At 39.5% G+C, this 27,795-nt stretch overlaps 1 protein-coding gene across 1 annotated transcript; it reads left to right on the top strand.

Annotated features, from left to right (window-relative positions):
* The first annotated feature begins 248 nt into the window (after positions 1-248).
* On the top strand, positions 249-27,501 carry Cep76 (centrosomal protein 76). The gene is made up of 12 exons (XM_041639232.1): positions 249-441; positions 1,182-1,337; positions 3,667-3,739; positions 4,442-4,666; positions 7,620-7,805; positions 10,056-10,153; positions 13,614-13,742; positions 15,778-15,966; positions 19,486-19,652; positions 20,845-21,178; positions 25,759-25,976; positions 26,278-27,501. The coding sequence occupies exons 1-12, from the start codon at positions 379-381 to the stop codon at positions 26,414-26,416; spliced, it is 1,977 nt and encodes a 658-aa protein (XP_041495166.1). The 5' UTR covers positions 249-378; the 3' UTR covers positions 26,417-27,501.
* The last annotated feature ends 294 nt before the right edge of the window (positions 27,502-27,795 follow it).

Here is a 27,795-nt window from a genome sequence, read left to right on the forward strand (position 1 = left end):
GGGCGGCCGGCGCTCTGCCTGAGCGTAGCGCGGAAAGAGGCCTCCAGCGCGCGGCCGGCTGCCTTTCCCGAGCCGCAGGTGGGGGACCGACACACGAGGACGTGGGGACCGCGCGTGGGGGCGGGAAATCCCTGAGGCGGTGGCGCGGTGGACGGCGCCGATCAGGCAGCTCGGAGGACAGCCCCGGTGTCTGTCAGTCCGCACCGTTTGAAAACAGTTCGTTGTGCCGCCGCGGCAGCCGGGTTCCCGCCCTGCCCGGTCTGACGCGATCGCGCCGCCGCGCCGCTTTGTGCTCCGCCCGCCACTGATGCTGAGTGTTCGGGACGACGGGCTCCGCGTTTGCACTGTCTGAGGCGGCCGCGAGGCGCCAGAGTCGGCATGTCGCTGCCTCCGGAGAAAGCCTCGGAGCTGAAGCAGCTCATCCACCAGCAGCTGAGCAAGGTGAGGAGCGCGGGCGGACCGGCCCCGAGCTCGGTTCCGGGCGCTCGGTGGGGACCCGAGCTAGGGCGGTGGACCCTGCCGGGGCGGCCAGCATCTGCCGGGTGGGAGACGCGCAGGGAGCGCTGAGGGCTCTGCAGCCGGCTTGTGGACGGAGGCGATCGTGGTGGTTTCCTCAAATTCATGGAGAGGCGAGAAGTCAGGGTTACTTTAAGGCAGGAACCCCCCACTCTGCGAGACGAAGCTGGGAGACGTGGAGAAAGAAGCGCGAGTTTCAGCCAGCGGCGCTCGGCGGCTGCCTGTAAGCTGAAGTAATAAAGCCTCTTTATGGTGCGTTCGTGCGCCAGGCTGTGTGCCGAGTCGCTAGCTTCTTTTGTCGAATCCTCTAGACAGTCTTGCTTTTCCATCGTCCAGGCAAGGAAACAGAGTGGCAAATAACTTTAGAGTTGCAAGTTGAATAAGCGGTCGCTTTCGGTTCTGCCTCCTTCCAGGTTTGTGTTCTTTTGCTTCTGAATCTCCACTCCTTTTCTAAAGATTTGTTTTCATTGAATTATTTGTGGGCAACCAGCAATAAAGTTAGTTTATAACCGGTTCAGATTGCTTCTAATATCTTGCTCAAAAGTTGCACATCTTAAAAGCTTGCTTTTATTGGCATTTGCTGGTAGTTTTAGAAGCCTCAAACTCTAGAAGCGTATTTAACTGCTTTATAATGCTGTAAATCGTAATGTGTGTCCTCTCCACAGATGGATGTCCATGGCAGAATCAGAGAAATTCTTGCCGAGACTATACGAGAAGAATTGGCACCTGATCAACAACATTTATCAACAGAAGATCTGATCAAAGCTCTTAGACGTCGAGGAATCATTGATGATGTGATGAAAGAACTTAATTTTGTGCCTGTGAGTAGTTTTCTAGGCAAACACATTGAAAGTATTAATATTTGCTTATAGGGCCCATACTTGGGGCTCTTCTTTTGTAAAAGTACTGTAAGTTCATTCTGTCTAGTAATAGCATTTTTCTCAGGTTTTTTTTGTTTTTCGTCCCAGGGTTTATCTGTGTAGCCCTGGCTGTCCTGGAACTCGATCTGTAGACCAGTATGGCGTCTGCCTCCGTGTGCTGGATAAAGGTCATATGCTACCACTACCCTTCCAGTTTTCTTAGCTTTTTAAAAAGACTTGTTTGTGTGGTTGTTTTTCCCACATGTGAGTCTGTACCACTTGCCTGCCTGGTGTCCACGGTGGTTTGAGAGGGCTTTACAGAAATGGAGTGAACACCCTCGGGTGTTAGGAATTGAACCCAGGTCTTCTGTGAGAGCAACCAGGGCTCCAAACCACTGAGTCAGCTCCTGTAATATTCTTTCTTTGGGTGTTTTGTTGTTGGTTTTTTTTTTTCTGGGCAGGATTTCTTTGTGTACTACTAGCTATCCTGAAATTTGCTATGTAGACCAGGCTAGCCTTGAACTCAGATCCTAATTGCTGGAATTAGAGGCGTGTGCCGTGACAGCCCAGCTCCTTTTCTAAGGTTTTAAGTGGGCCCCACCATGAGTTGGCAGATAGTGCTGATGGGATGGGAGGAGTACACATATTCCTTTCTCTGAAGTGGCAGAAATTCCTCCTGTTACTCTGTGGATCTGTCATTTATTCAGTTAGGTCTGTTTTTAAAACAGATACACTTAGAAAATTCCTTAAGAAAAGAACTGACTACATAACCCCCTCAAATCTCCGAACAAGTAGGTCAGTAGTGGGATGTATCCTGGTGCACTCAGTAAGTAGGCCTTATTTTGAAAATGAGGCAATAATGAGAAACTGTGGCCTCAATACAGGAATAATATCCTATTAAAAATAGGATGGACTCATACCCGAGAGAATTGGGTACATTAATACACTGTCATCTTTTGGGTTTTGAGGTTTGTTCTAAAAACTGACCTATTAACAGCCTCTGCTTCACGAATGTTACTTTTTATATTTTTGTTTGTTTGTTTTTGTTTTGTTTTTCAAGACAAGGTTTCTCTGTAATTCTGGCTGTCTTTGAACTTGCTCTGTAGACCAGGCTGGCCTTGAACAGGGAGAGCTGCCTGCCTCTGCCTTCCAAGTCCTGGCATTAAAGGTATGTACCGCCATCAGGTGGCCGAATGCTACTTTTTAAAAAATCAATTCCTTGTGGAATGTTTTTGGATTATTTTTTTCTTTTTTTTAAATATATATTTATTTATTATGTATACAATATTCAATATTCTGTCTGTGTGTATGCCTGCAGGCCAGAAGAGGGCACCAGACCCCATTACAAATGGTTGTGAGCCACCATGTGGTTGCTGGGAATTGAACTCATTGAACTCAGTACCTTTGGAAGAGCAGGCAATGCTCTTAACCTCTGAGCCATCTCTCCAGACCCCCCCCCTTTTTTTTTTTTGAGACATTGTCTCACTATATAACTCTAACTGTTCTGGAACCTACTAAGTAGACAAGGCTGGCCTTGAACTAAGGGATCCACTTACCTCTGTCTCCTAAGTGCTGGGAGAAATGGTGCATGCCTCTGTTCTTGGAAGCCAAATGTTATATAGGGTTTAAAGGAAGTTTAGCCTTGTTTAAGGTAACGGTTCGTTTTTAAGGCCAGGCTTGGTGATGCACACCTTTATTAGCTCCATCACTCAGGAGGTGGACAGATCTCTGTCAGCTGGAGGCCAGTCTGATCTTCATAGAGACCCCGCAGGAAAGCCAGAGCTATAAAGAAAAAAACCACTCGCAAAACTACAACAACAAAAACTCTTTAAAAGAAAATTGTGAATGGCAAGATTTAAATTAAGACAATTGAATTCCTTCATTTTAGACTTTTACCATTTAGATCTCTTTTATGCAGCTATTTTTTAAAATTTATTTATTATGTATACAGTGTTCTGCAGAAGAAAGCACCAGATCACATTATAGATGGTAGAGAGCCAAATATGGTTGCTGAAAATTGAACTCAGGACTTCTGGACGGGCAGCCAGTGTTCTTAACCTCTGAGTCATCTCTCCAGCCCCTTATGCAGCTATTTTAATTTTAATTAGGCTAGGAAAAAAAGGCTTTGATTTGTTTCCAATCTGTATGGTTTTACTTTTGGAGGCAGTATGATCTAATCTCTTGCTCTTCTTTATGAAGGAGCCTGATCCTATGGTGTTTTGTTCTGCCACTGCCATCTTCTTAACCAGAATTCTTATTTTCTAATTTGTATTTTTCTTTGCTTTTCTAGGAGAGTGTTGATCAAGAACTCTCTTCTCCAAAGCAAACTGTTGCTTTTGATAAGCAATCAACATTAAAAAAAAGTATGTATATACATAAATATTTTTAACATAAATTTGGTTATGGTTGGTAATGGATATGCTGTAGTGTTTGGCATTTGGTTTCAAGTTTTTCTTTTCAAAATGAAGTACTTAGTTTACCTAAAACTTAGATACCATTTTGTATAAAGTATATGATATACAGTACTGTTGAACCAAAATAAGGAACATTGATTTATTATGTCTTAATGATACATTTTTATAAGAACTGGTAGTATACCAATTCCGGCATTTGGGAGGCAGAGGCAGGTGGATATCTGTGAGTTTGAGGCCAGGTGTATATAGTGAGTTTCAGGACAGTCAGGAATACACAGAGAGACCCTATCCCAAAAACAAAGAATGAAAACTATATGTGCTTGCTTTTTTAGTGGCGAAATAATTATTTGACAAATACAGTTACTAAGTTGATAATGATCTCAGTTTGTGGAGGTGATTATATGCTTAATAAACAGCTAAAAAGCAAAGATACACCTGACCTTGGCTTTGATTCTCTCAGTCATATCGAAACTATAAACTCAGTAAAGAATATCATAGATTTTTCCTTACCATAACACAAATGATTCTGCTACATCGTAAATTTGGCGATTTATTTATGTCAAAATCTTTATTTCTGTCACGTGTTTCTAATGTCTTGATCACGTTCATTCAGTTATTGGCAGTTTCCTCATATGTTGCTACACTTTGCAGCTAATATTGATCCAACACGGAGGTATCTTTACCTTCAGGTTTTGGGTGGAAAAGCTTTCTTGGAACATCTGCAAGAACCGGAGCCTTTACCAGGACAAGTTTGTTCAACTTTTACTTTATGTTTACATTATCGGAACCAGCGCTTTCGTTCAAAACCTGTTCCATGTGCTTGTGAACCTGATTTCCATGATGGCTTTTTGCTTGAAGTTCACAGAGAAAGTTTAGGTAAGAAACTGTAAAGATACCTAGCTACATTTGTTTGCTTTTTATTGCAGAACAGCTGCAACGGCTTCTGCTATAGAGAGATTGTCAACCCGGCCTGATGGCTCAGCTTTTAATCCCAGCTCTCAGCACAGGGACAGTTAGATCAATGCGTTCCATAACGAGACAGACCTTGTGGGGTGGGGGAGAGGAGAGATTGATTATGATAGATAAGTATCTCTAGTTTTTGGTTTAAGTTAATTGCTCATATCTGTCATGTACATAGTCTTTTGTACCTTCAAGTACTGGACTTGCAAGTGTGTGTCACCACACTAGTTTTGTAATTTAAAGTTTGAATCTGGTTGTGGTAGTTCATGTTTATAATCTCCTAACACTTGGGAATTTTAAGCAGCAGGGTAAGCTCAGTCAGGAGGATTTCAAGTTGGAGGTCAGCCTGGGCTACAATAGTGAGACCATGTCTCAAAAACACAAAACATAAAGAAAGTCAAAGTTGGACTGGAGAGATGGCTCAGAGGTTAAGAGCATTGCAGCTCTTCCAAGAGGTCCTGAATTCAGTTCCCAGCAACCACATGGTGTCTCACAACCATCTGTAATGAGATCTGGTGCCCTCTTCTGGCCTGCAGGCAGGACACTGTATACATAGTAAACAAATAAATTTTTAAAAAAAAAAGTCAAAGTTTATACAATGTATTAGATATATTTTACTCATCAACCTAAAGTCATAAAGCAATCAAAATTGCAGAAGTCTGCCTAAATAATTTAATGCCTTTTAAAGATGCCTCAAAGTTTTTGGTTTTTTGAGACAGGTTTTCTCTGTATGACAATTCTTGCTGTCTTGGAACTCACTTTGTATGTAGACCAGGCTGGCCTTGAACTCACTGCTATCTGTCTGCCCAGTGATGCTGAAGACAAACCTAAGGCCTTAACCATAATAGTCAAGAACTCTACAAATTAAGCTATAGCCAAGTCCTTTGTGATTTTCTTATTTCTTCCTATAAAATTGTTGTTGTTGTTTTCAGTGTAGGATTTCTCTGTGTAGACCTGGCTATTGTAGAACTCACTCTGTAGGCCATTCACATTTTATAGGGAGGACAGCCTAGTGGCAAGCATTTAAACCCAGCCTTTGAGAGGGAGGTGGATCTTTGAGTTCGAGGTCAGCCTGGTCTAGAGTTCCAAGGACAACCAGGACTACACAGAGAAACTCTGTCTTGAAAAACCAAAAAAAAAAAAAAAAAAAAAACCAAAAAAAAAAAAAAACAAACCTAGAAAAGAGAGAGAAAATGCTAATGGGGGTGGTGGCTGGGAAGATGGTTTTAGCTAAAGCTCCTGCTGTACAAGCCTGATGGTCTGAGTTTGGTTCCAAAATTCACCTGGTGGAAGGAGAGAACCACTCCTGCAAGTTGTCCTTGACTTCTATTTAAGTGCTGTGGCACAGCATACCCCACACACGCACACGCATACACACACCAAAACTTTCTAAAATGTTAATGAACCCTGGGTGGTGGTGGTCCATGCCTTTAATTCCAGAATTCAGAAGTCTGAGGCAGGTGAATCTCTGTGAGTTCTGGGACTGCTAGAACTGTTACACAGAGAAATCCTGTTTAGAAAAACCAAAATGAAAAAAAAAAAGAAAAAGAAAAGAAAGTTGTTAATGGGCTTGGCAGTTGTGGCACATGTCTTTAATCCCAGCACTTGGGAGGTAGAGGTAGGGGCATCAAACATCTGGCATTTGTGTGAGTTCTGAGGATCTGAGCTCTGGTCCTCTTGGTTGTGCTGTATATATTTGAACCATTGAGCTATCTCCTTGGACCCTGGATCTTTCAGATTTATATAGAAAATACTGTAGTAATTTCTGGAGTTGAAGAATGAAGTAATTTGAGGATTAATGATGACATATGTGTTTATTTTAATACTTATTTTTATGTGTGTAGTTGTTATGCCTGCATGTATGTATGTTTGTGCCCAATGTGCAGTGCCTACAGATGCTAGGAGAGGACATGAGATCCCCTGGAACTGCAGAGAGTTGTGAGCTACCATGTCCGCACTGAGAATTGAACAAATATATCCTTTGCAAAAGCAAGTGCTTTTAGCCACTGAGCCATCTGCCCAGCCCCCTGGATTTTTAGGTTTCTCTTTTTGGTGTGTATGTGTTTGTTTTGTTTTGTTTTGTTTTTTGTTTTTTAAAGATTTATTTATTTATTATATATACAGCATTCTGCCTGCATGTATGCCTGCACACCAGAAGAGGGCGCCAGATTTCATCTTAGATGGTTGTGAGCCACCATGTGGTTGCTGGGTATTGAACTCAGGACCTCTGGAAGAGCAGACAGTGCTCTTAACCTCTGAGCCATCTCTCCAGCTCTGTGTGTATGTATTTTTTTGAGATGGATCTCACTGTGTAGCACTGGCTGTTCTTGAACTCACAGATTCTCTCACCTCTACTTCCAGAGTGCTGGGAATGAAGGTGTGTGCCACCTCACCTAGCTGATGGCCTTTTCTTCTGTAGTGCCATAAAATAATACATTCTTTTGAAGAATAGACTTTTCATGGGTCAGAAAGCACTGACTACTGTCTGTAACATAACTAAATAACTTCTAAATAACTCGTCCTATTCTGTCAGTCCTGTCAAACATCAGTCACAGAAATGCATGGTATTTTTGCCCGATCCTGGCATACTTTCAGAGATATCACCAAATTATTTCATTGTATGTAAGATTATTTGGTATACTTTTCAGTAAAAGTGTGTGTGTGTGTGTGTGTGTGTGTGTTTGTGTGTGTGAGTACCTGAGTGCTCTTGTGTGCACACATGTACACTTGGTGCTGAGTATGGAATTCAAGGCCTTGAGCGTGCTAGGCAGTCACTACCACTTAGCTACATCCTCAGCTTGTGAAATGATTCTGTGTTCCTAAGTAATATGTAATATAGTGTATTTTTTTCTTTGGTTTGTGTTGCTAGGTGATGGAACTAGAATGGCTGATTCAACAACAATGTTATCGATAAGTGATCCAATTCATATGGTGCTGATCAAAACAGACATATTTGGTGAGACCACACTAGTGGCTTCCTATTTTCTGGAATGGAGATCAGTTTTGGGCTCAGAAAATGGAGTGAGCAGTCTGGCCGTGGAACTTATGGGTGTAGGTATGGTGATTAGTTGTGCTCTCGCCTTTTATGGATACTGATTGTCTGTAAATACGTTTATGTCGTGTGAAGGGCTTTACAGGAGGGAGACCTTGAAACAGGCCTTCAGGAGAGTTTCAGTACTGAGTTTTCTTAGGAAATAATCAGACTCAGTCTGGCTTATCCTAAGGAATTTTTTTTTCCATTGGAAAATAAATAGAAATTTTGGAGGTTCAACATTTATTTTTGTTAAATAAATATGAGGTTTAAAAAACAGGATTTTTTTAAACACATAAATATGTTTGCATAAGCTTCTTTTGTCTGTGCCCCAGAGTACAGTACATCACCCTCACTACAGTGGTTCTTGCGGGGAGGTTACAGGTTATTTTGTTTTTGTTTGTGGATGGAATCTCACAGTGTATCCTAGGTTGTCCTTGAGTTCCCTATATAGAACAGTTGGCCTGCCTCATGCTACGATTATTGGCTATACCATCGTGCCACCTTCATATCAATGGTTATTGATGATTGAGTAGATGTTCCTCTAGTCCCTTACAGTGGAGAGGTAACATTTGAAAGGTGATAACTTGTTCATTGTCAGTAACAATGAATAATACAAGGCAGAGGTTGTACATTATCTTATTATTTCCTTCTTTTGCTTACTGCCTACTTTTAATATATGTTAGCTCATAAAACATATATTATGAGCTAACAGTGACCTACTAATGTTTTATCTATACCATATTGTGGAATTGCATTGGTGTTACAACTTATCCATACAAGTTGAACGTGGGGCTAGCGTGATGGCTCAGTGAGTAAGATGCTGCACAGGTGGAAGCAGTGAGTTTGTACCCTAGCACCCACAGAAAAGGCTGGGCATGGTGACCCCCAACCCTTGATGACAGCGAAGACATGCACATCCTGGGAGCTCACTGCCCAGCCAGTCCAGCTAATTGGTGAGCTCCAGATTCAGTGAGAGACTTTGTCTCAAAATCTAAGGCTGAGAGCAATTTAGTAGAAGGGACCCAGCTTCAGCCTCCGGTCTCCACACATGTGAGTGGGCAAAGCCATTTACATAATGTGTATGCACTCATATAAAGAAAAGAAAAGCTAAATTTGGTCAGTAAGGGCTTAGTAATTTGGAATTTAAGTCAGACTCAAAATATATCTGTATTTAAATAAGAAGACCTAAAGTTCTCTTTACACATGAAATTTGTTTTTATAAGTGATTTCCAGTTCTTGTCTTCAAAAATAGATAGGCCTGGGCCTGGAGAGATGGCTCAGTGGTTGAGAGCACTGACTGTTTTTCTAGAGGACCCATATTTAATATACAGCACCCACAGAGTGGCTCACTACTAACTGTAGTTAACTGCAGTCCCTGGGGATCTGACCTTCAAGGGCACTGCATTCATAAGATGCACAGGGTGCACATATAGATATTCATGCAAACACTCATATCTGGAAAATGAAAAATTCAAAATCAACAAAAATGGGCCTAATGTGGTAATCATAACAATGACCTGGAAATAAGTATATGCCAATTTGCTTAAAAAATACTAAATAGTCATATATGTGTGTGAATATATATATATATATATACATATATATATATAAAATCATGGGTTGAAAACATGATGTGATAAGAAATGATAGATGGAATTACTGTATATAATAAAAAGTATGAATGCATTCTGATTTTCATTGAGACAGAACAGGTTCTTTTTTTTTTTTAAAGATTTATTCATTTATTATGTACACAACATTCTGCCTCGATGTACGCCCGCACACCAGAGGAGGGTACCAGATCTCAGTACAGATGGTTGTGAACCACCATGTGGTTGCTGGGAATTGAACTCAGGACCTCTGGAAGAGCAGTCAGTGCTCTTATCCTCTGAGCCATCTCTCCAGCCCCAGAACAGGTTCTTAACAATTGCTTTTGTTTTGTACTTAATGTAATGTCTAGTTAGAATTATGTACTTAAAGATATAAATTTAAGAATTCCAAATTTATGAGGTCAGAAAAGTTCCTTAAAGTGCTTTTAGAAAGCTAAGAATATATTTAATGTTAAAGTACGTGCTTTAGTAAAAAGTAAAAAATCATTTTAAGAATTTGGATTCATTTTTAATATGACTATTAAGTGTAATGTTGAGTATTACCTCTCTACTTAGGTGATAAAACACCTTACTCCTAAAGTATTTTGGTATAGTCTTGAAAGTTCTATATTTTAAATAAAGTTTTTTAAGTAGAATTTTAAATATTTATTTGTATTTATAGGCACAGAATCAAAAGTTTCTGTGGGAATTTTAAATATAAAACTTGAAATGTACCCACCACTCAACCAAACACTATCTCAAGAAGTAGTGAACACACAGGTAAGCCAGTTTTTCTTCTTTGTACATTTGCTTTAGTTGTAGGAAATATTTACTCTGAAAACTATTTCTTTTTTTTAGAAAAAAATTATATACATATATATATCATTCCTGTTTAGATTTGCACTAAAACTTTGCTGAAAGGGATGGGAAAAGAATTTTAAAGCTTGGACTGGTGAAGCAGTAGTAGTGTTTGCTAAGCACATACGAGGCCCCGGGTTGATCAAACTGTGGGACCTCAAGTGTGGTGGGGAAGAGACACAAAGTTGAAGGACATAGGAGGGGCATTGTGGGCGGTATTTTAAAAAGTTTTATTGCATTTGCTTGTTTTCTGTGCATTGGGAGTGGGTGGGTATATGTGTGCTGTGCTGTTGTATGACTTTCAGGTGTGGGTGCCGCCATTCCACCATGTGCACCCCAGGCGTCAAGCTGAGGTTATTAGGCTTTTGTGGGTAGATACCTTTGCCTGCTGAGCCTCCCTCATTTCATAGACATTTCCAGAGAGCTTGGTTTCTGTGTAATCCTCTGTAGAACGCTTGGAGACTTTCTCTCCTGCTGGAATCCAGCCTTGGCTCAAGTTCAGGTCCTGATATGGGAAGGGGTGCAAGGAAAAGTTTGATCACCAGATGGACTGCACAACTTTGAGCTGTTTTTATTTATACTTTAACAGCTTGTTTCGCCAGGCTTACATAAACAGTTTTATTATTAGTTTCTATTTTTGACTACTAAGAATTACATCGTAGTCATCATAAGAGCCCCCTTGTTCCCCTTTATGCTTCCCCAAACACATTTTCTCATCCCCTGCATAATCTCATTCTAGACTTAGAGTTCAGCTTTTTGCAAACTTAACTTAATTTCGAAGTAGGCACATCCTGCTCTTGAAGCACTTATGCCAGCTGACAGCTTCCTTCAGTTACAGAGTTAAAAGGTTAGAGCCATGGGTACATTGCTCTAAGAAGAATATTTGAATCCGAGCAATTGTTTTCTTCTCTGAGATATGACTTTATATTGTGCATGGTAGCGTATGTCTTTAATCCCATCACTCAAGAAGCAGAGACAGGTGGAGCTCTGAGTTCAAGTTCCAGGATAGCCAAGGCTACACAGAGAAATCCTATCAAAAAAAAAAAATATATATATATATATGCTTTTCTATAGTTACGTGACCTATAAGAGGGTCCTATTTATCTCAGTCTCTGTAAGAGGCAGACTTTGATAAGGCATTCCTTTCATATCCCGCCATACTCTTCTTCTTCCACCACTTTATTCTCTCTCTCTCTCTCTCTCTCTTTCTCTCTCCTGTGTATGGTTAATGTGGATATATTCATCCTATATTTTGATTGCATTTTTTTTTCTCTATTGAGTCAGAAAAGTTCTCTGGGGTAGGAATTGCAGTTAGTAATTCAATATAACGAATTTTGTTGGAGGGGCCGCTTATTTGTCCCTGGCTGTTCAGCCCTAAAATAATCACACAGAAACCATGTTATTTAAATCACTGCTTGGCCCATTAGCTCTAGCTTCTTATTGGCTAACTCTTACATATTAATTAACCCATCTCCATTAATCTGTGTATTACGACATGGCAATGGCTTACTGGCAAAGTTCCAGCATGTCTAATTCTGGCTGCAGCTCCATGGCATCTCTCTGGCCCCGCCTCCTTTCTGCCAGTATTCACTTTAGTTTTCCCTGCCTAGCTCTGATCTTTTGCCCTATCACAGGCCAAGATAGTTTCTTTATTCATTAACCAATAAAAGTAACACATATACAGAAGGACCTCCCATACCAGAATTTTAGAAGCATTAACCCTCTGCTGAATCTTAGGGGAACATTTGAGAAAGAATGGAGTTATCAGGGAAAATTACAGCTGTCCCATGTGTGACTGACAGAGTGAAACTGAAAACTGCCAAAAGAATCAACAACACAATGAAAGAGAAAAGAGCCTGCAAGCCGTGTGAATCCAGCAGTGTCCTGAGCTGCCCCACAGTCCACTGGTCTTTGCCCAGTGAGAGATGGCCTCCGTGGGCTTTGCTTTGTGCAGAGACCCGTTGGACAGTCATTCATACATACGCTGATCAGAGGCGAGGCTGCACAGCCCCGATACTCTCCTAACTCCACTGTCAGGTCTCAATAGTTACTTCCTGGGTTTTGTAAGATCAACAGTTTTCTCAGTCCCTTGAGTTGGATTTCTGTTTCGTTGGGTTTCGGTTGCAGCTGTGGCTCTCTGCTGTCTTGTGGAATAATTCTCCTTAACTTTAGTACTTTATACTTTATACTCTTCAATACTTTAGTCTTGGATGGTCTAGACTTTCTCCCTCTTCTTTTCCCTTCCTTTCTTCCACCCATCCCCTCTATACTGGGCATCAAACCCCAGGGCCTTGCAACATGCTAGGCAATAGAGTCTTGTTATTTTTTAGTCTTTTTATTTCTTAATTTTATTGCTCTTTTACTTTAAGAAATGTAATTTACCTATTTGCTATCCTAGAGATTGAATTGAGGGCCCTATGCATGGTAGACAAGCACTCTCCCACTGAATTATAGCCATAGCCCTTTAAATTTTTATTATCGTGTATGTGTGTATATATTATTTATAAAACTATATAATATACAAACAAATTATTTTATTTTTTTAAGAGTGAATTTCTCTGTGTACCCCTGGCTGTCCTGGAATGCACTCTGTAGGCCAGGCTGTTCTTGAACTCAGAGATCTATCCCCCTGCCTCTGCCTCTGCCTCTGCCTCTGCCTCTCAAGTGCTGGGATTAAAGGTGCATGTCACCATTACCTGGCTCAAATAATTACTTTAATTACAGTTTATTTTGTTGGGATTTTCTTGTTGCTGTTTTGAAACAGGGGGGTCTAGGTTCTAAGTTTGTTGTTGTTTTTGAGCTGGGAATTGAACCCAGGGGTTTATGAATTGTAGATTTACAACATCTTATTTTTAGGAGTCTGGAGATAGTGAGTAAACAAAATGCCAGAGACAGAAAGTGCTAAATGGAAAAATTACTGCAGGGTAATTTGTGTTAGAATAGTTACTGGAGGCCAATTCAGGACTGTGCTAGAGTGATAGCTGAACTGCAAGAAACATTAATTAGTATTAGTAATTCCAAAGTTGGGTCTATATGTTCCAGATAGTGGGAGCAACAGCCTTGAGCAAAGGCTTGTATGGATGGGAAAGAGAAAATGAGACCAGGCTAGAGTCAGAATACTCAGGCAGGTAGTTTTCAGTATGGTAGAAGGTGATTGACCTGCTTTATTATTTAAAAATATGCATTCTGTGCAGGAAAGGGCCACTTAGAGAGTATTGTATGGATAATTGAAGTGCTTCTAAAATCTAGGAAATGTTGATTTGTTTGCAAATAAGTCGATGATAGTTCAGTTTCATATATGGTAGCAGGAATGGAGAACAGTAGATTGTTTTAGTAATTTAGGAAATTTTATAAAAATTTAATTTTTTTTTTTTTAATCAAGCTTGCCTTAGAACGTCAGAAAACTGCAGAGAAAGAACGATTATTTCTGGTGTATGCTAAGCAGTGGTGGAGAGAGTATTTGCAAATTCGACCCTCACATAATTCACGGCTGGTAAAGATTTTTGCACAGGTTTGTAAATTGTTAGAAAAGTTTCATGCTTGTGTTTGATGTAAATATATAATTTGCATCTGAAAAATACTTATTTACATTCCCCAGATGAATGTTGATTTCTAAAATAGTTATCTTTTATTGGCTACGTCAATGGCATAATACATTTTTTTACTTGAAATATACCTTTTTATGATACTTAATATTGATGAAAAATTTGGATACTTTATGGCTTATATCCAAATATAGCCCTAAGACAGAACAAGGGCTCTAGATGTACATTGTGTTTCTTAGTTTTTACAAAATAAAGTGAAAACAGTACTAAATGCCATCGAGATGGCTCGGTGAGTAAGCACTTACTGTGCAAACTGGCAGCCTGAGTTCAATCCAGAATTCATATGAATATAAAGGTGTAAAAAGGAAGACCAGCTCCACAGAGTTGTTCTCTGACCTGTGCACATGGTCACACACATTACATACACACAGTAGTAAAAATAATATTTTAAAAACAATACTAAGTGCATTAATTGTGAATAACCAATATTTCCAAACCAGTGTTAACTGCACAATTTCAGCTGCAGATGCACCTTGGCTCACAGCGCAGGTTCACGTTTATGAACATGTTAGGTTGAAAGTGCCGTTAGTACAGCTGAGCTGCCCCGTTGTGCCTTAGCAACAATACACTAAGGGATATCAGTTGTTTACCTTTGCAGTCAGGTGGCACACTGGAACAGTGGCTGCCCATGCTCCATTTTACTAGTCTAAAGTATAGTTTCTACTTAGTATATACGTATAACTTCCAAGGAACAGATGAAATAGTTTCTGTATGTCGTTTCTGTGCAGTGTTAGATTATTTTGATATAAGTGTTTCAGATGATAGCAATCATGTACATACATTCCCTAATCATTGGAACAGACTACAGATGGCTTCATTTCTAGATAGGGAGCTTGGCAATAAGAGTCCTAAATTAGCATTGGCGTGAAGGAGAAAAATTGCTTCTAACTTCACATAGTATTGCCCTTGCTAAGGTATTGTATTGGGCAGGTGCTATGTAGAAGTGCATCAGCGTTTCTAAAAATTGAGCAGTAGTGTTTCTATTGCCTGAGTTAGGTTTTATCCTGTCAGAGCATCTTATATCATTTCCAAAATTTAATCACAAGTGGCTCCTTCACTTTGCTATATTAGTAATCACAGTGTTAAGCAAAATGTAGGCTTTGTTAGTACCATTTCTAAAAATATGGTGGTAGGCAATTGTCAGACAGCTTTGCATTCTTAGTAGTTATTCAGCATAATTGTTAACATTCATCCCCTTCGGGGCATGGTAGCTCACACCTCTACTTGACGCTTGAGAGGCAGATGCAGGGAGGTGAGTTCAAGGCCAGCCAAGGCTGTACATGATGAGACCCTGTCTCAAAAATAAAATAAAATATAAAATCATAAAATGCATCCTGTGTTTAGAATATATTGTATTTTCCTAAAATGTTTTTCAAATTCTATTTTCAGTTGATTATCGTCAATCAGTCAAAAATATTTTAATATTTTGCCTGGGTATAAAGTTGTGTGTGTTAATATGAAAGATTACTTCATCCTAGATTTAGAACCCTTTCCTTCCCTTAGTCGCCTGCCGACCCTTTTTCAGAGCAGTTCTTGAGCAGCACAAGCTTTGGAGTCAAACAGCTTAGACCTTAAAAACCCTGGCTTTAGGGCACACCTTTGATCCCAACACTCAGGTGGCAAAGGCAAGTGATCTCTGAGTTCGAGGCCAGCCCGATCTACAGAGCGAGTTCCAGGATAGCTAGGGCTACACTCTTGTCTTACAAAACAAAACAAAATCCTGGGTCCATTGTATAATGGCTATAGTTTGTTTCATTTATGAAGTGAGTATAAAATACACTTTATAAGAATTTAAATGAGGTTAACTCTTGGTAGTCTAGTACTAGATGCAAGTTATACACTCAATAAATGGTGCCCGGAATTATCTACAGTGTAATAGAAAGATGTGACTCTTGGGATGACTAACTTGTTGCAGATAATATTTTCCCCTTCTTCCTCCAGGATGAAAATGGGATAAATAGACCAGTCTGTTCCTATGTTAAACCACTTCGAGCGGGACGGCTTCTGGATACTCCGAGGCAAGCAGCACGATTTGTCAATGTTCTTGGTTATGAACGAGCCCCTGTTATTGGAGGAGGTGGCAAACAAGAGCAGTGGTGCACTCTGCTGGCTTTTCTCTGTAGGAACAAGGTATCATATACGCATAACAAATAGCAATATCCATTATCATAAGTATTTTTGATTTATAGCATGCTTATAATTTACTTGAAAACATACATATTACCAACTTGAACAAGTCAAATCTTACCACTATTATCTGTAACATTTACATGTCAGCACTTAAAACCTACCATCTTTATTTTTGTATGAAATTCCATTTTTTATTATTTATTTATTTATTTTTTGTATTTTGAGACAGTGTTTCTCTGTAGCTTTGGAACCTGTCCTGGAACTAGCTCTTGTAGTCCATGCTGGTCTCGAACTCACAGCAATCCGCCTGCCTCTGTTTCCCGAGTGCTGCGGTTAAAGGCATGTGCCACTGCCACCCGGTGAAATTTTATATTTAATAGAATGTTATTCCTTTAAGATAGAGTCTCAGACCTACAGAGTTCCGGAACAGCCAGGACTATACAGAGATACCCTGTCTCGAAAAAACAAAAAAATAAAGGAACAAAAATCTATAAACAATAATTATGAGAGAAATTCTTGGATTTCATGGTATTCATTTTTCTTCACTATGTATTGGTGTTTTGCCTGCATTTTTTTTTTTTTTTTGTAGTTTTTCGAGATAGGGTTTCTCTGTAGCTTTGGTTCCTGTCCTGGCACTAGCTCTTGTAGACTAGGCTGGCCTAGAACTCACAGAGATCTGCCTGCCTCTGCCTCCCGAGTGCTGGGATTAAAGGCGTGCGCTACCACTGCCTGGCGTCCTGCATGTTTTTCTGTGCGTGACACACATGTAGTACTTGCAGAGGCCGGAAGAGGGCATCAGATCCCCTGGAAGTGACTTTAGAGAACCGAAGTCCTCTGGATTAGCAGCCAGGGCTCTTAACTGCTGAACCATCTCTCCAGCTCCTGAAAATATACTTTTAATGGTTTCAGTAATTTAACTTAGAGTATGGGATGATTCCTAATCCTCTAAACTCTAAAAATGTTACTAATATAGTGAGCAAGTAAGACTGCTTTTACCATTTACTGTCAGTGAAACCGGAACAGACAAGTTTCTTCCCCTGCTGCTGTTTTGTAGTCATTTTGTTTGTGATCGTGTAAACAGAGTGTACAGTCACCAAGGACAGTTCATACTGCAGAGGAAACATTTCAGTAAGAGGTTGACCTGTCAGTTGGAAAGGTTCGTTTTTTTGTTTTTCTTGGTTTCCTTTTTATTTTGTAATGTTTTTAAGACAGGGTTTCTCTATGTAGTCCTAACTGTCCTGGAACTAGCTCTGTAGACCAGGCTAGCTTCGGACTTAAGGAGATCCACCTGCCTCTGCCCCCGAGTACTGGGACTAAAGGCACTGCCAAACCCCTAAAACAAGAACCCAGCTAATGAATGCTTTCTACCCACCTTATTTCTAAAGGCTTCCAAATGAAGGACTTAGATTTTGGGTATGTATCTGGGGAAAAAAAGAACTTAATTGCAACTCATAAAAATTTAAACTTTAACTAAAAGTGTCAAGTGAATTTTATGTACTAATGTTTACTCGGTTCATGTAGCTTCGTAACAAAAGAACTAAAAAAATGCTTAGATGGATTTTTTCCATCCCATAAACATGAAAGGTTTGCTCCTGGCTTTGTAATTATTTGAGGTAGATTTAATGAGACTATACTTATTAAATCAGTGTCAAATCTGTTAAAATTCGTATCAGGTGCATACCAGATAGCTTAAGATACCTTTCTTAGGTTCCTGAGAGACCCAGCAGTCATAAAAATCAAGTAATTAACAAAAGTTTGACTAAGTTATACTTCTTAGAGTTGGTAAATTTCCTTCCTGCTACCATGGTCCTTTGATTAACCCAAACTAATTCTTGTAAAATGTGTTTTATGAAAGTCACCAAATAGAATTAAAATCCGACTTACAAAGCCAGATGGTGATGGCTCATACCAGCACTTAAGAGGCTGAGACAGGTGGATTGCTATGAGTTTGAAGCCAGCTTAGTCTACACAGTGAATTCCAAGATAGCCAGGACTATGTAGAGAGACCCTGTCTTGAAAAGCAAAAAACAAAACAAACAAAAAAATCCAACTTACATATGAAAATTTGTTGTTGGCCCTAAATCCAGTAATGACAGTTGTTCTAATCAACTAAATATACAACAGCTAAGATCCAAAATGGGATTAGCTACCCCACTATCTTTAGCCCTCAACCATAGTTGTTTATAAGTAGAATTACTTGCCACAACTTAAAACTCAAAGAACTTGACTGTCCTTAAAAATAGGTTGTATTGGAGAAGATGGTGACAAACTTCTTTAGTCCCAGTGCTCAAGAGGCGGTTGCAGGGGGGTGGATCTCTGTGAGTTCAAGGCCAACCTGGTCTACAGAGCTAGTCCTAGGATAGCCAAGGCTACACAAAGAAACTCTGCCTCAAATATGCTCCCCCCGCCCCTGAGAATAGGTTGCATCTTTAAAATAGTTGGAAAACACATTATTTATTCAAGACAATGTTTATTGCCAAGCTGTAGTTTCTAGAGCTTCTTCTTACATATTTGAACTTAGAAAATTTCTAGTGCAATAGGAATAATGTACGTTTAACATTTTTATTTAAATGAGTAGTTGTTTTGTAAAGCAAGTTAATCACCCCTTTTAGTTTTGTGCTAAAATACCCTGACAGAAAGCAAGTTGGGGAGAAAGGTTACAGTCCGTCATAGCAGGGAAGTCAAGGCAACAAGAACTTAAAGCTTATATCATATCCACAGTCCAGAGCAGAAGGAAATGAATGCATGCATGGTTAGGATCAGCTAGTATTGCACAGTTCAAACTTCAGACTAAAGCCTGTTGTGCAAAATTGTTGCTTCCACTTTCCTGGTGCCGTTTTCTGGAGCTATTCATGTGTCTTTGGGAGTGTATGCCAAAAGTAGAGCTGTCCTGTGCATGGCATCCAGATAGTGCCTGCCCTCAGTGGCCAGGGCCATGGGAATCAGCTCCAGTGAGCAAGGTAGAGTGGGCACCAGGGCTCTTTATTTTGGTTTTTTTGAGGCAGGGTTTCTCTGTGTAACCCTGGCTGTCTTGGAGCTCAGAGATTGTATTTTATTGTATTACCACCATGTCATTAAAGATGCAAATAATAATTTATTCCCAATTTATCATCTTTTATATTTATTCATTGTATATATAATTTTTTCATAATTTATAAGTAATATATAGATAAAATTTTGTCTTTTTTTATTCTAATAATAAACATTTTATCGTTACTTGTTCTTCTAAGCATTTTCCCAGCCTAAAATCATATACATGTACTGTTAGAGTTCATTTGCTTAATTTGAGCATTTTTTGTTTATTTACCTTTCCTCCTGAAATATTTTTTAGCTTGCTTATTCATGCCATTTATCTTTTAAATGTTCCTTGTAATTTAGAATCTTTTCACATTAGCATATTTTTTCCTTGCTTCAGATTAACATTGGACTAATAGTTAAACTTGAAACTTTTTATTGTTGTTTTTAGTTATTTAATGCAGCTGTGGATACATACTAATCTTACTTGACTTTACCTTCTAGGGTGATTGTGAAGACCACGCCAACCTGCTGTGCAGCCTTCTTCTTGGATATGGACTGGAGGCTTTTGTCTGTGTGGGGACCAAGGCTAAGGGGGCACCTCATGCATGGGTTATGACTTGTGGGACTGATGGGACCATCACGTTTTGGGAGAGTTTAACAGGGCACAGGTTAGTCAATTAAGTTTACAGCGATAGTCAAATGCACGTCTAGGACCAGTGAGTTGAGTCCAAACGGTCGTCCTCTGGCTCCACTTGTGTTGCCAACGCATGTGTGTATTCACACATCGACATCATGCATGATAACAGTGAAACTCTTAAACATTAAAGGAAACACAGGTGTAATTGGGCTGGGGATCAAACCCGAGGCCTTACATTTATTTGTTTTGTTTATTGATTCAAAGTGTTGGGGGTCAGAAGACAATGTGTAGAACTGATTTCTTCTACCATGTGGGTCCTGAAGCTCAAACTCAGGACAAGAGGCTTGGCAGCAAGCATCTATCCACTGAGCCATCTTGAAATTATATAAGTCTTGTTTGTTTGGCTGGTACTCTAAATTTACAGACTTTTTTACTTAATGTAACTAAGTAAATGACCTTTAAGAAAATATTATGTACTTCTAAAATATTCTTTATTATCATGATATTAGGAAATATATATTGGATAGTCACACTTAGTAATATATAGTTAAATTATTTTAATTATGATGTTCTCTAGGATAAACTTCCTTTTTTTTTTTCATCTGTTTGTTTGTTTATTTTGAGACAGGGTTTCTCTGTGTAGCCTTGGTTATTGTGGAACTCCCTCTGTAGACCAGACTGGCCTCGAACTCAGAGATCCATAATGTTGGTTTTCTAAAGGTGTTACCATGCAGATAAGGTGGAGTAACTGGGCTGGGGAGAGAAGTCAGTGGAGTGCTTGCTATGCAGGCATGAGTTCAGACCTTCAGAACTCACGTAAAACCTGAGTGTGGACATGTGCTGTAATCCCCAGATGTTGGGTGGGTAGCCAGAAGGATCCTAGGCATGCAGAGACCATCTAGTCAACCTAGAGCTGAGCTCTGGGTTCAAGGAAAGACCCCATGTTTAAAAACAAGGAAAAAAAGTAGATAGCTATAGAGACACCTGTGCAATAGCAGCCTCTGGCCTCTTCATGTGCAAGTATGAGCAAGTGAGTAAACACTCCGAGTCATCAGATTGTGATGATGCAGAGAGCAAAAGCATAGGCCAAGCTTGAGTCTTGGCAAGTAATTACAGCGTACTTTTTGTGTGTGTGTGTGTGGGGGGGGGGGGGGGGGGCTTAGTATGACAATTGCCTTTGTAGTTTTAAAATTCTCATCGTATAAAATTATGATGTCTTTTAGGTACATCCACAAGCCTGCTAATCCTGATGGACCTCCACTTGCTGAACAGCCCAAACCATTGTACCCCTATCGAACAATTGGTTGTGTTTTCAATCATCAGATGTTCCTGGGGAACTGTCAACCCTCGGATGCAGTAGAGACCTGCATATTTGATTTGAATGATGAGTCCAAGTGGAAACCCATGAGTGAAGAAGCAATTAAGTCTGTGTGTGCTCCAGGGGCTACCACGTCTCTCCCTCCCTTCCCACCTCTGTGCGCATCCACGATTGATGCCTCAGTCACAAGCAATGAAATCGAAATGCAGCTGAGACTTCTAGTGTCAGAACACAGAAAGGTGACCAACAAAATTAGTTGTAGCTTCATACTTTTGTTTTTACATTTTTTTCTAATTATTTTTGGGGGAAGGGGTTCAAGACAGGGTTTCTCTGTGTAGCATTGTCTGTCTTTGAACTTGATCTGTAGACCAGGCTGGCCTCAAACTCACAGAGATCCACCTGCCTCTGCCTCCTGGATGCTGGGATTAAAGATGTGTGCCACCATGCCTGGCTAGAATTATTGTTTTATGTATATGAGTATTTTGCTTGTAGGTATGTATGTGTGGCACTTGCATGTCTGGTGCCCAGTCCAAAGCTACTTTCTAGATCCCGTGGGACTGGATTTATGGACAATTACAACCTGCCATGTGGTTACTGGGAATTGGACTTGGTCTTCTGCAAGAGTAATAAGTCCTCTTAACCACTGAGCCATCTATCCCAACTTTTTTTTCCTTAAGTGTGTTCAATACCAGTAGTCACTCATTATTCTAGTACTGTTTTTATGAAAATTATTGTGGTGGAAATTATGAAACATAGTTGTGAGACTTAAAAATTTCCAAATGGGCCGGGCGGTGGTGGTGCACGCCTTTAATCCCAGCACTCGGGAGGCAGAGGTAGGCGGATCTCTGTGAGTTCGAGGGCAGCCTGGTCTACAAGAGCTAGTTCCAGGACAGGAACCAAAAGCTACGGAGAAACCCTGTCTCGAAAAATCAAAAAAAAAAAAAAAAAATTTCCAAATGGAAAGATAGGGTAGTAGCTAAGAACGTTTCTTGCTGTTCCAGAGGACTCCGGTTCAGATCCTAGAACCCATGTTCAGGGGCTCACAGTCTATCACTCCATTTCTCGGGAATCTGACAAATCTACCAAACCTTCAAAGTTATTACTTCCTCCTAGATTGAAGAATTAGAGATTTGTTCACATTCTTCAGTCAGACTGTAGTTGAATGTCACTGTTTGGATTTCCTCTTTGTGAAATGGTTTCTTCAGTTAACCAATACATTTTTAAAAAGTTTTGTTAATTTCCTTTTGTCCCCACCCCTAGGCTTTTTTCTTTTTAAGGTTTATATATTTTATGTGACAGTTTTTGTCTGCATGTATGTATGTATGTATGTATGTACACCAGAGGTGTGCGCAGCGATCAAAAGAAGGCATCGGATTCCCATCAGAGTTAACAGGGGGTTGTAAACTGCCACGTGAACTCTAGGAATTGAAACTCGGTCTTCCAGAAGAACCACAAATACTTATAACTACTGAGTGACCTCTCCAGCTCTGTTCTTGTTTACTGTCTTTCACGTGGGTTGTTATATCCTCATTCTAGCTTTAATTTGTATTCCTTTAATAATAGGATCATATGTCTTGTTTATTAGCCATGTAGATATCCTTTAAAAGGGCGTTAAAGACAAGATGGCACTGATTAAAAGGATAAAATTAGCATGTTTATGTTTTTTAAAATTAATTAATTTATTTATTTTGAGACAGAATGTCACTTTCTTGCTCTGACTGGCCTGGAACTCATCCTGTAGACCAAACTGTCCTTGAACCCAGAGAGCCCACCTCTTCCTCCTAGTGCACCACCACTAGTGAGATTAACATATTTTAAGAATTTACCTTAAACTAGGCGTTGTAGTCCAATGGTAGAGTGTTTGTTAGCATGTACAAAGTCCCCAGGATTGCACGCGCACACATGTGCGTACACACATACACTGCTCAAACTTGACACTTGGACATTTATTAAAAGTAACTGTTAGGAGACCAAAGCCTTAGAGTAGTAAGTTGTTTATGACTCACAGTCAACAAGGGACTGAAATCTAAAATTTCTAGAAAAGATGTATTTCTAATGTACCTTCGGTGTTTTTAGAATCCTGTTCTTGGAGAAACTTTCCTTATTTTCCTAAAGCTGTCAGAGGCAAACTGGTTCATTATATTCCTGGACTCCCAATTACTGATAGCCTTGGCCTAGCATACTCCTGGCTCGTCAGCTCATAAAGCATTCACTGTTTCCAGCATGGAACTGATGGGGAGACCCCTTAATTACACAGCTCAGATGAAAGTCCCTCGTTTTCTCCTTCTCTCACGTTGCCTGGTAATTGAGCAGATGAGGACAATATTGTATTGTACTATAAGCTTGTTTTCAACACAGTCCTGTGGTTTCACCGTGGTGTTCTGGTATTATGTATGAGAACTGACATAGCTAATCTGCACCTGTTAGTAATCAGGGAAATCTAAGTTAAGGTCAGAATGGGGGTATCATTTCCCATTGACTTGTAGCTGAAATCCGAGTCATTAGCTAAAGTCAGTAGCACCTGTAACCCATTAGGGGACTGTGCAGGGAAAGGGTTAAGTTGATTCAGGCCTTTGAGACTCCTTTACAACAGCTAGAACCCTGAGTGGATGACAGGAGACTGTCATGGTCAGTAATCACAGAATGAAAATATTTAGAATTGTAAGACGTTTTTGATATTTGTATCTAAAGGTTTTTCTTAGTTTGTATATCAGTAGTTCACTGTGTTTACAGATGAAATCATAATTGTCTTGAGCATTCATAGAAATGTGTGTTTTAAGTTTTCTGTCAGCTGGTAGGTAACATATTGTCTTTACCTTTTTAAAATTTTTTTTTAGATTTACTTCTTATTTTTTGTGTATGAGTATTTGCCTGCATGCCTAGTATCCACGACTTTGAGAAAGGGCTGTGATCCCTTGGAACTGGAGTCACAGATGATTGTGAGCTGCCATGTAGGTGCTGGGAATGGATCTCTGTAAGAGCAACAAGTGCTCTTAACTGTTGAGCCAACTTTCCAGCCTTGTCTTTACCTTTTAATCTCTTATAGTGTAGAAGATAGTGCCTTTTAGGATCACTGTTCAGGAAATACTTGAGGGTCATTTATTCAATTGATTTATTGACTTTGTCCCCTATTGTAGGTGAATTTATGCAGATTGTCTTACTAAACTTTTTGAGGGGTAAGGGGGACAGAATAGTTTTTTATACCCTAGGCTGGCCTCAAACTTTCTCTGTAACTGATCCTCCTGCATCCACCTCCTGTGTATTGAGATTACAAGTGTGCACCTTCAAATCTAGTTTTATGTAGTTCTAGCAGTTGAACCCAGGGCTCCAAGCCTTACCAAGCAATTTAAATAAAATATAATTTCAAAGTTTATTGACATATGTCTTCTATATTAGGATGATTATGTGTATTCTGTCTAATTGGTATTTGTTTTGTGTAACGGCGTGAACAAATGCAGACAGATTGTAAGAATATATATAGCTATAGCTTTAATGTAGAAATAGACTTACAGAACCACCGTTCCTGCGGAGACCAGGAACGCAGAAGCGATGGCTGGGAGCACAGCACGCTTGCCAAATTTATAGGCAGACATAAGCCCAAGGTGAACACGCCCCCCAAGGGGTGGGACTTATCCCTACAGTTTTGTAGTTTTGAACTTTATACATGCTAGATAAATCATTGTATTGAATAATTTTTAGTTATTCCTAAGAAATAGAACATAATAACGTCCTCTTATTTTTATTAGTTCATTCCTAGAATAATTAATAGTAAACTGAGAAATTTTGATACCTTAAAAAAACTTCGCAATACAAAAAATTGAAATAACCCCATGTATCTTTTTGGATCACCATGACTTAGAATTCAATAGCAACACTAATTTCAGAAAGCCCACAAACATGGAAATTAAACAGTGTTCACCTGAATCACCAATGGGTCAAGGAAGAAATAAAGGAAATAATTAAAGACTTCCTAAAATTCAAAAAAAATGACCACACAAAATACCCAAATTTATGGAGCATAATGAAAGCAGTGTTATCCCAGAGAACCTTGACAACAAAGAGATCCCTAAGAGAGACATACATTGATCTAATCTACATAGGAAGTAGAAAAAGACAAGTAAAAGAAAAATCCTAAGTAAATTGGGAGCATGGGATCATGGGAGAGTGTAGAAGGGCAGGGAAGAAGAATGGAGGGGAATGGAGAAGAATATATAGCTTAATTAAAAACAATTTTTAAAATGTAAAATGCAAAAAAATTCTCTTCAGCTGGGCATGATGACACACACCTTTATTTAATCCTAGCACTTGGGAGACTGAGGTGGGCAGATATCTGGAGGCCAGCCTGGTCTACTTAGCGAATTTTGGGACAGCAAGGGCTATGTAGAAGAAACCCTTTCTTTAAAAAGAAAACCTGAAAGCTTGGGAGGCAGAACCAGGCAAATCTCTGAGTTCCAGGCCAGTCAGGACTACATGGCGAGAATTTATCTAAAAACAAACACAAATATCTGCAATCCCAGCACTCAGGAGGCGTGAGCAGGAGAATCAATGTAAGTTGGAGGACATCTTTGAAGGCTAGCTAGTGCTACAAAGTTAGATTCTCTCACACACACACACACAGACTCATCTTGAGTTGTCACATGCCTGCAATCCTAAGTGTTTGGGAGATGAATTTGAGGCCAACCTGGTCTACAAAGTGATTTCTAGAGCAACCAGGGCTACACAGAGAAAAAGTTTGGGGAAAAACAAAGCAGTAGAAAGTACATTTTTCTGTAATTGGATTTTAAGATGCTAATATTTTTCACTATTTTAATTGTTACAGGATCTTGGCCTCACTACTGTTTGGGAGGATCAGCTTTCCTATCTTTTATCACCAGCTTTGGCATCATATGAATTTGAGCGAACGACAAGCATATCTGCAGGCAATGAAGAATTTCAAGATGCTATCAGGAGGGCTGTACCTGATGGCCACACATTTAAAGGGTTTCCAATACATTTTGTGTATAGAAACGCAAGGCGTGCATTCGCCACTTGTCTTCGGTAAGGCTTTTATGGATTCATAATGAAGAAATTTATGAATTCAGCTGGGTACATTCCTTTAATCACTTAAGCTCTCAGGAGACAAAGGCAGGTAGATCTCTGTGAGTTCTAGGCCAGCCTGGTCTACAAAGTGAGCTCCAGGACAGCCGGAGCTACACAGAGAAACCCTGCCTTGGAAAACAAAAACAAACAAAAGGAATCTAGAAAGGCAATTATTCTGATCATTGCTAGGAGTGTCAGCATACATACATGGGAGTGTCTACCGTGACTTTCTCTTTAAACACATTTTCTTTTTATATAGGTCTCCTTTTTGTGAAGAAATAATCTGTTGTCGTGGTGATCAGGTGCGACTGGCAGTTCGTGTTCGAGTGTTTACCTACCCTGAATCTGCATGTGCTGTTTGGATCATGTTTGCTTGTAAATATCGCTCAGTATTATAGGACTAACATTTCCTAAGAATTATTCCTGTGTTTTATTAGAATGGTATATGACTAGCTGTGTGAAGGCTTCTTAATTTAAATTCAGCCTCTGACTTTTGATGTCAATGTTTTGTATAGATCTGACTGGTAATGTTTTAAAATATCATGTGTGTATTTAAAAATTAAGTATAAAATATTTGTATTGAATTTAGTATAAATTAAGTGTATAATAATAAACGATACTTTCTTTTAAGGGACTCAGTTTGACTGTGAATATAAGATGTTTACCTTAATAAGTAAAGAGATTTGTCTAGTGATTTAAGCCATAGTTAAATCAAAATGGTCATTATTTTTCATAAATGAAAGGTTATTTTACACAAACTAGGAGAAGTTAACTTCGTAATAGCTTATTTATTCATAGATGAAAATATATTTTGCTGAATTAGTATTTTTGTGGTTTACTCATGACATTAGGGATATATTTGAGGCTTTCCAGAAATTTTTGTGAAGACTTTGATGTAAGAATAGGAAAAAGGGCCAAGTATGGTGGCACAGGCTTTTAATCCCATAAGAGGCCAGCCTGGTCTACATAGCAAGTTCCAGGCCAGTCAGGGCTATACAGTGAAAACCTATCTCAAAAAAAAAATGTAGTATCAAAAGCATAAATATTAATAACAAGTCTCACATGAGTATGTGGGAGTGTAAATAATTTACTGATATTATTAAAATGAATTGAGCACTTTAGAAAATACTTACTACACTTCCTAGCTACAAAGTGATTTGACTTTCTCTAAGGAGCTAATGATGAATTTGTCAAGTTTGACTGTCCATTCTTCTGTGCATTAGGGTGTTTTGTTTTTGTGATACTAGACACCCAGGGCTTCCTGCATGCCAGGCCAACACTACCACCGAGCTGTACCCACAGTATCTCACTATGTAGCCTTTGCTGGCCGGGACTCAGAGATTTGCTGCCCTGTGTGCAGTTCCTTAGTTTAGTTGCTTTACCCATTGGTTGTCTTAAAATGTAAGTGTGTGCTAGTTCACTATCCAAATTATTTATTCTTTTCATTACCTACTGCTGCAAATAAAATAACTTTATTTATTTACTTGTTTTTGGATATTTCACTTTTTTTCACATTGGCTTTGTGTGTTTGTGTGTGTGTGTGTATATGTATGTGTGATATGGTGTCAGAGTAGGTGAAATCAGGAGAACTTTGAGGAGTAGGTGCTGTCTTCCATGCTGGAGAGTGGACTCAGGTCATCAGACTTGGCAGCAAGTAAGTGCTCTCTACCTGCTGAGCCACCTCACTGGTCTAAAACTGTTGAAATTACTTGAAATTAAAAGCTAAAGATATTGTGCCAGCAGTGATGGAGCACCTTTAAGGCCAGCACTTGGGAGG

This window comes from Microtus oregoni, unplaced genomic scaffold (genome assembly GCF_018167655.1).
Source record: "Microtus oregoni isolate MIOR12 unplaced genomic scaffold, Mior012 000057F_ref0000458, whole genome shotgun sequence".
Taxonomy (NCBI): Eukaryota; Metazoa; Chordata; class Mammalia; order Rodentia; family Cricetidae; genus Microtus; species Microtus oregoni.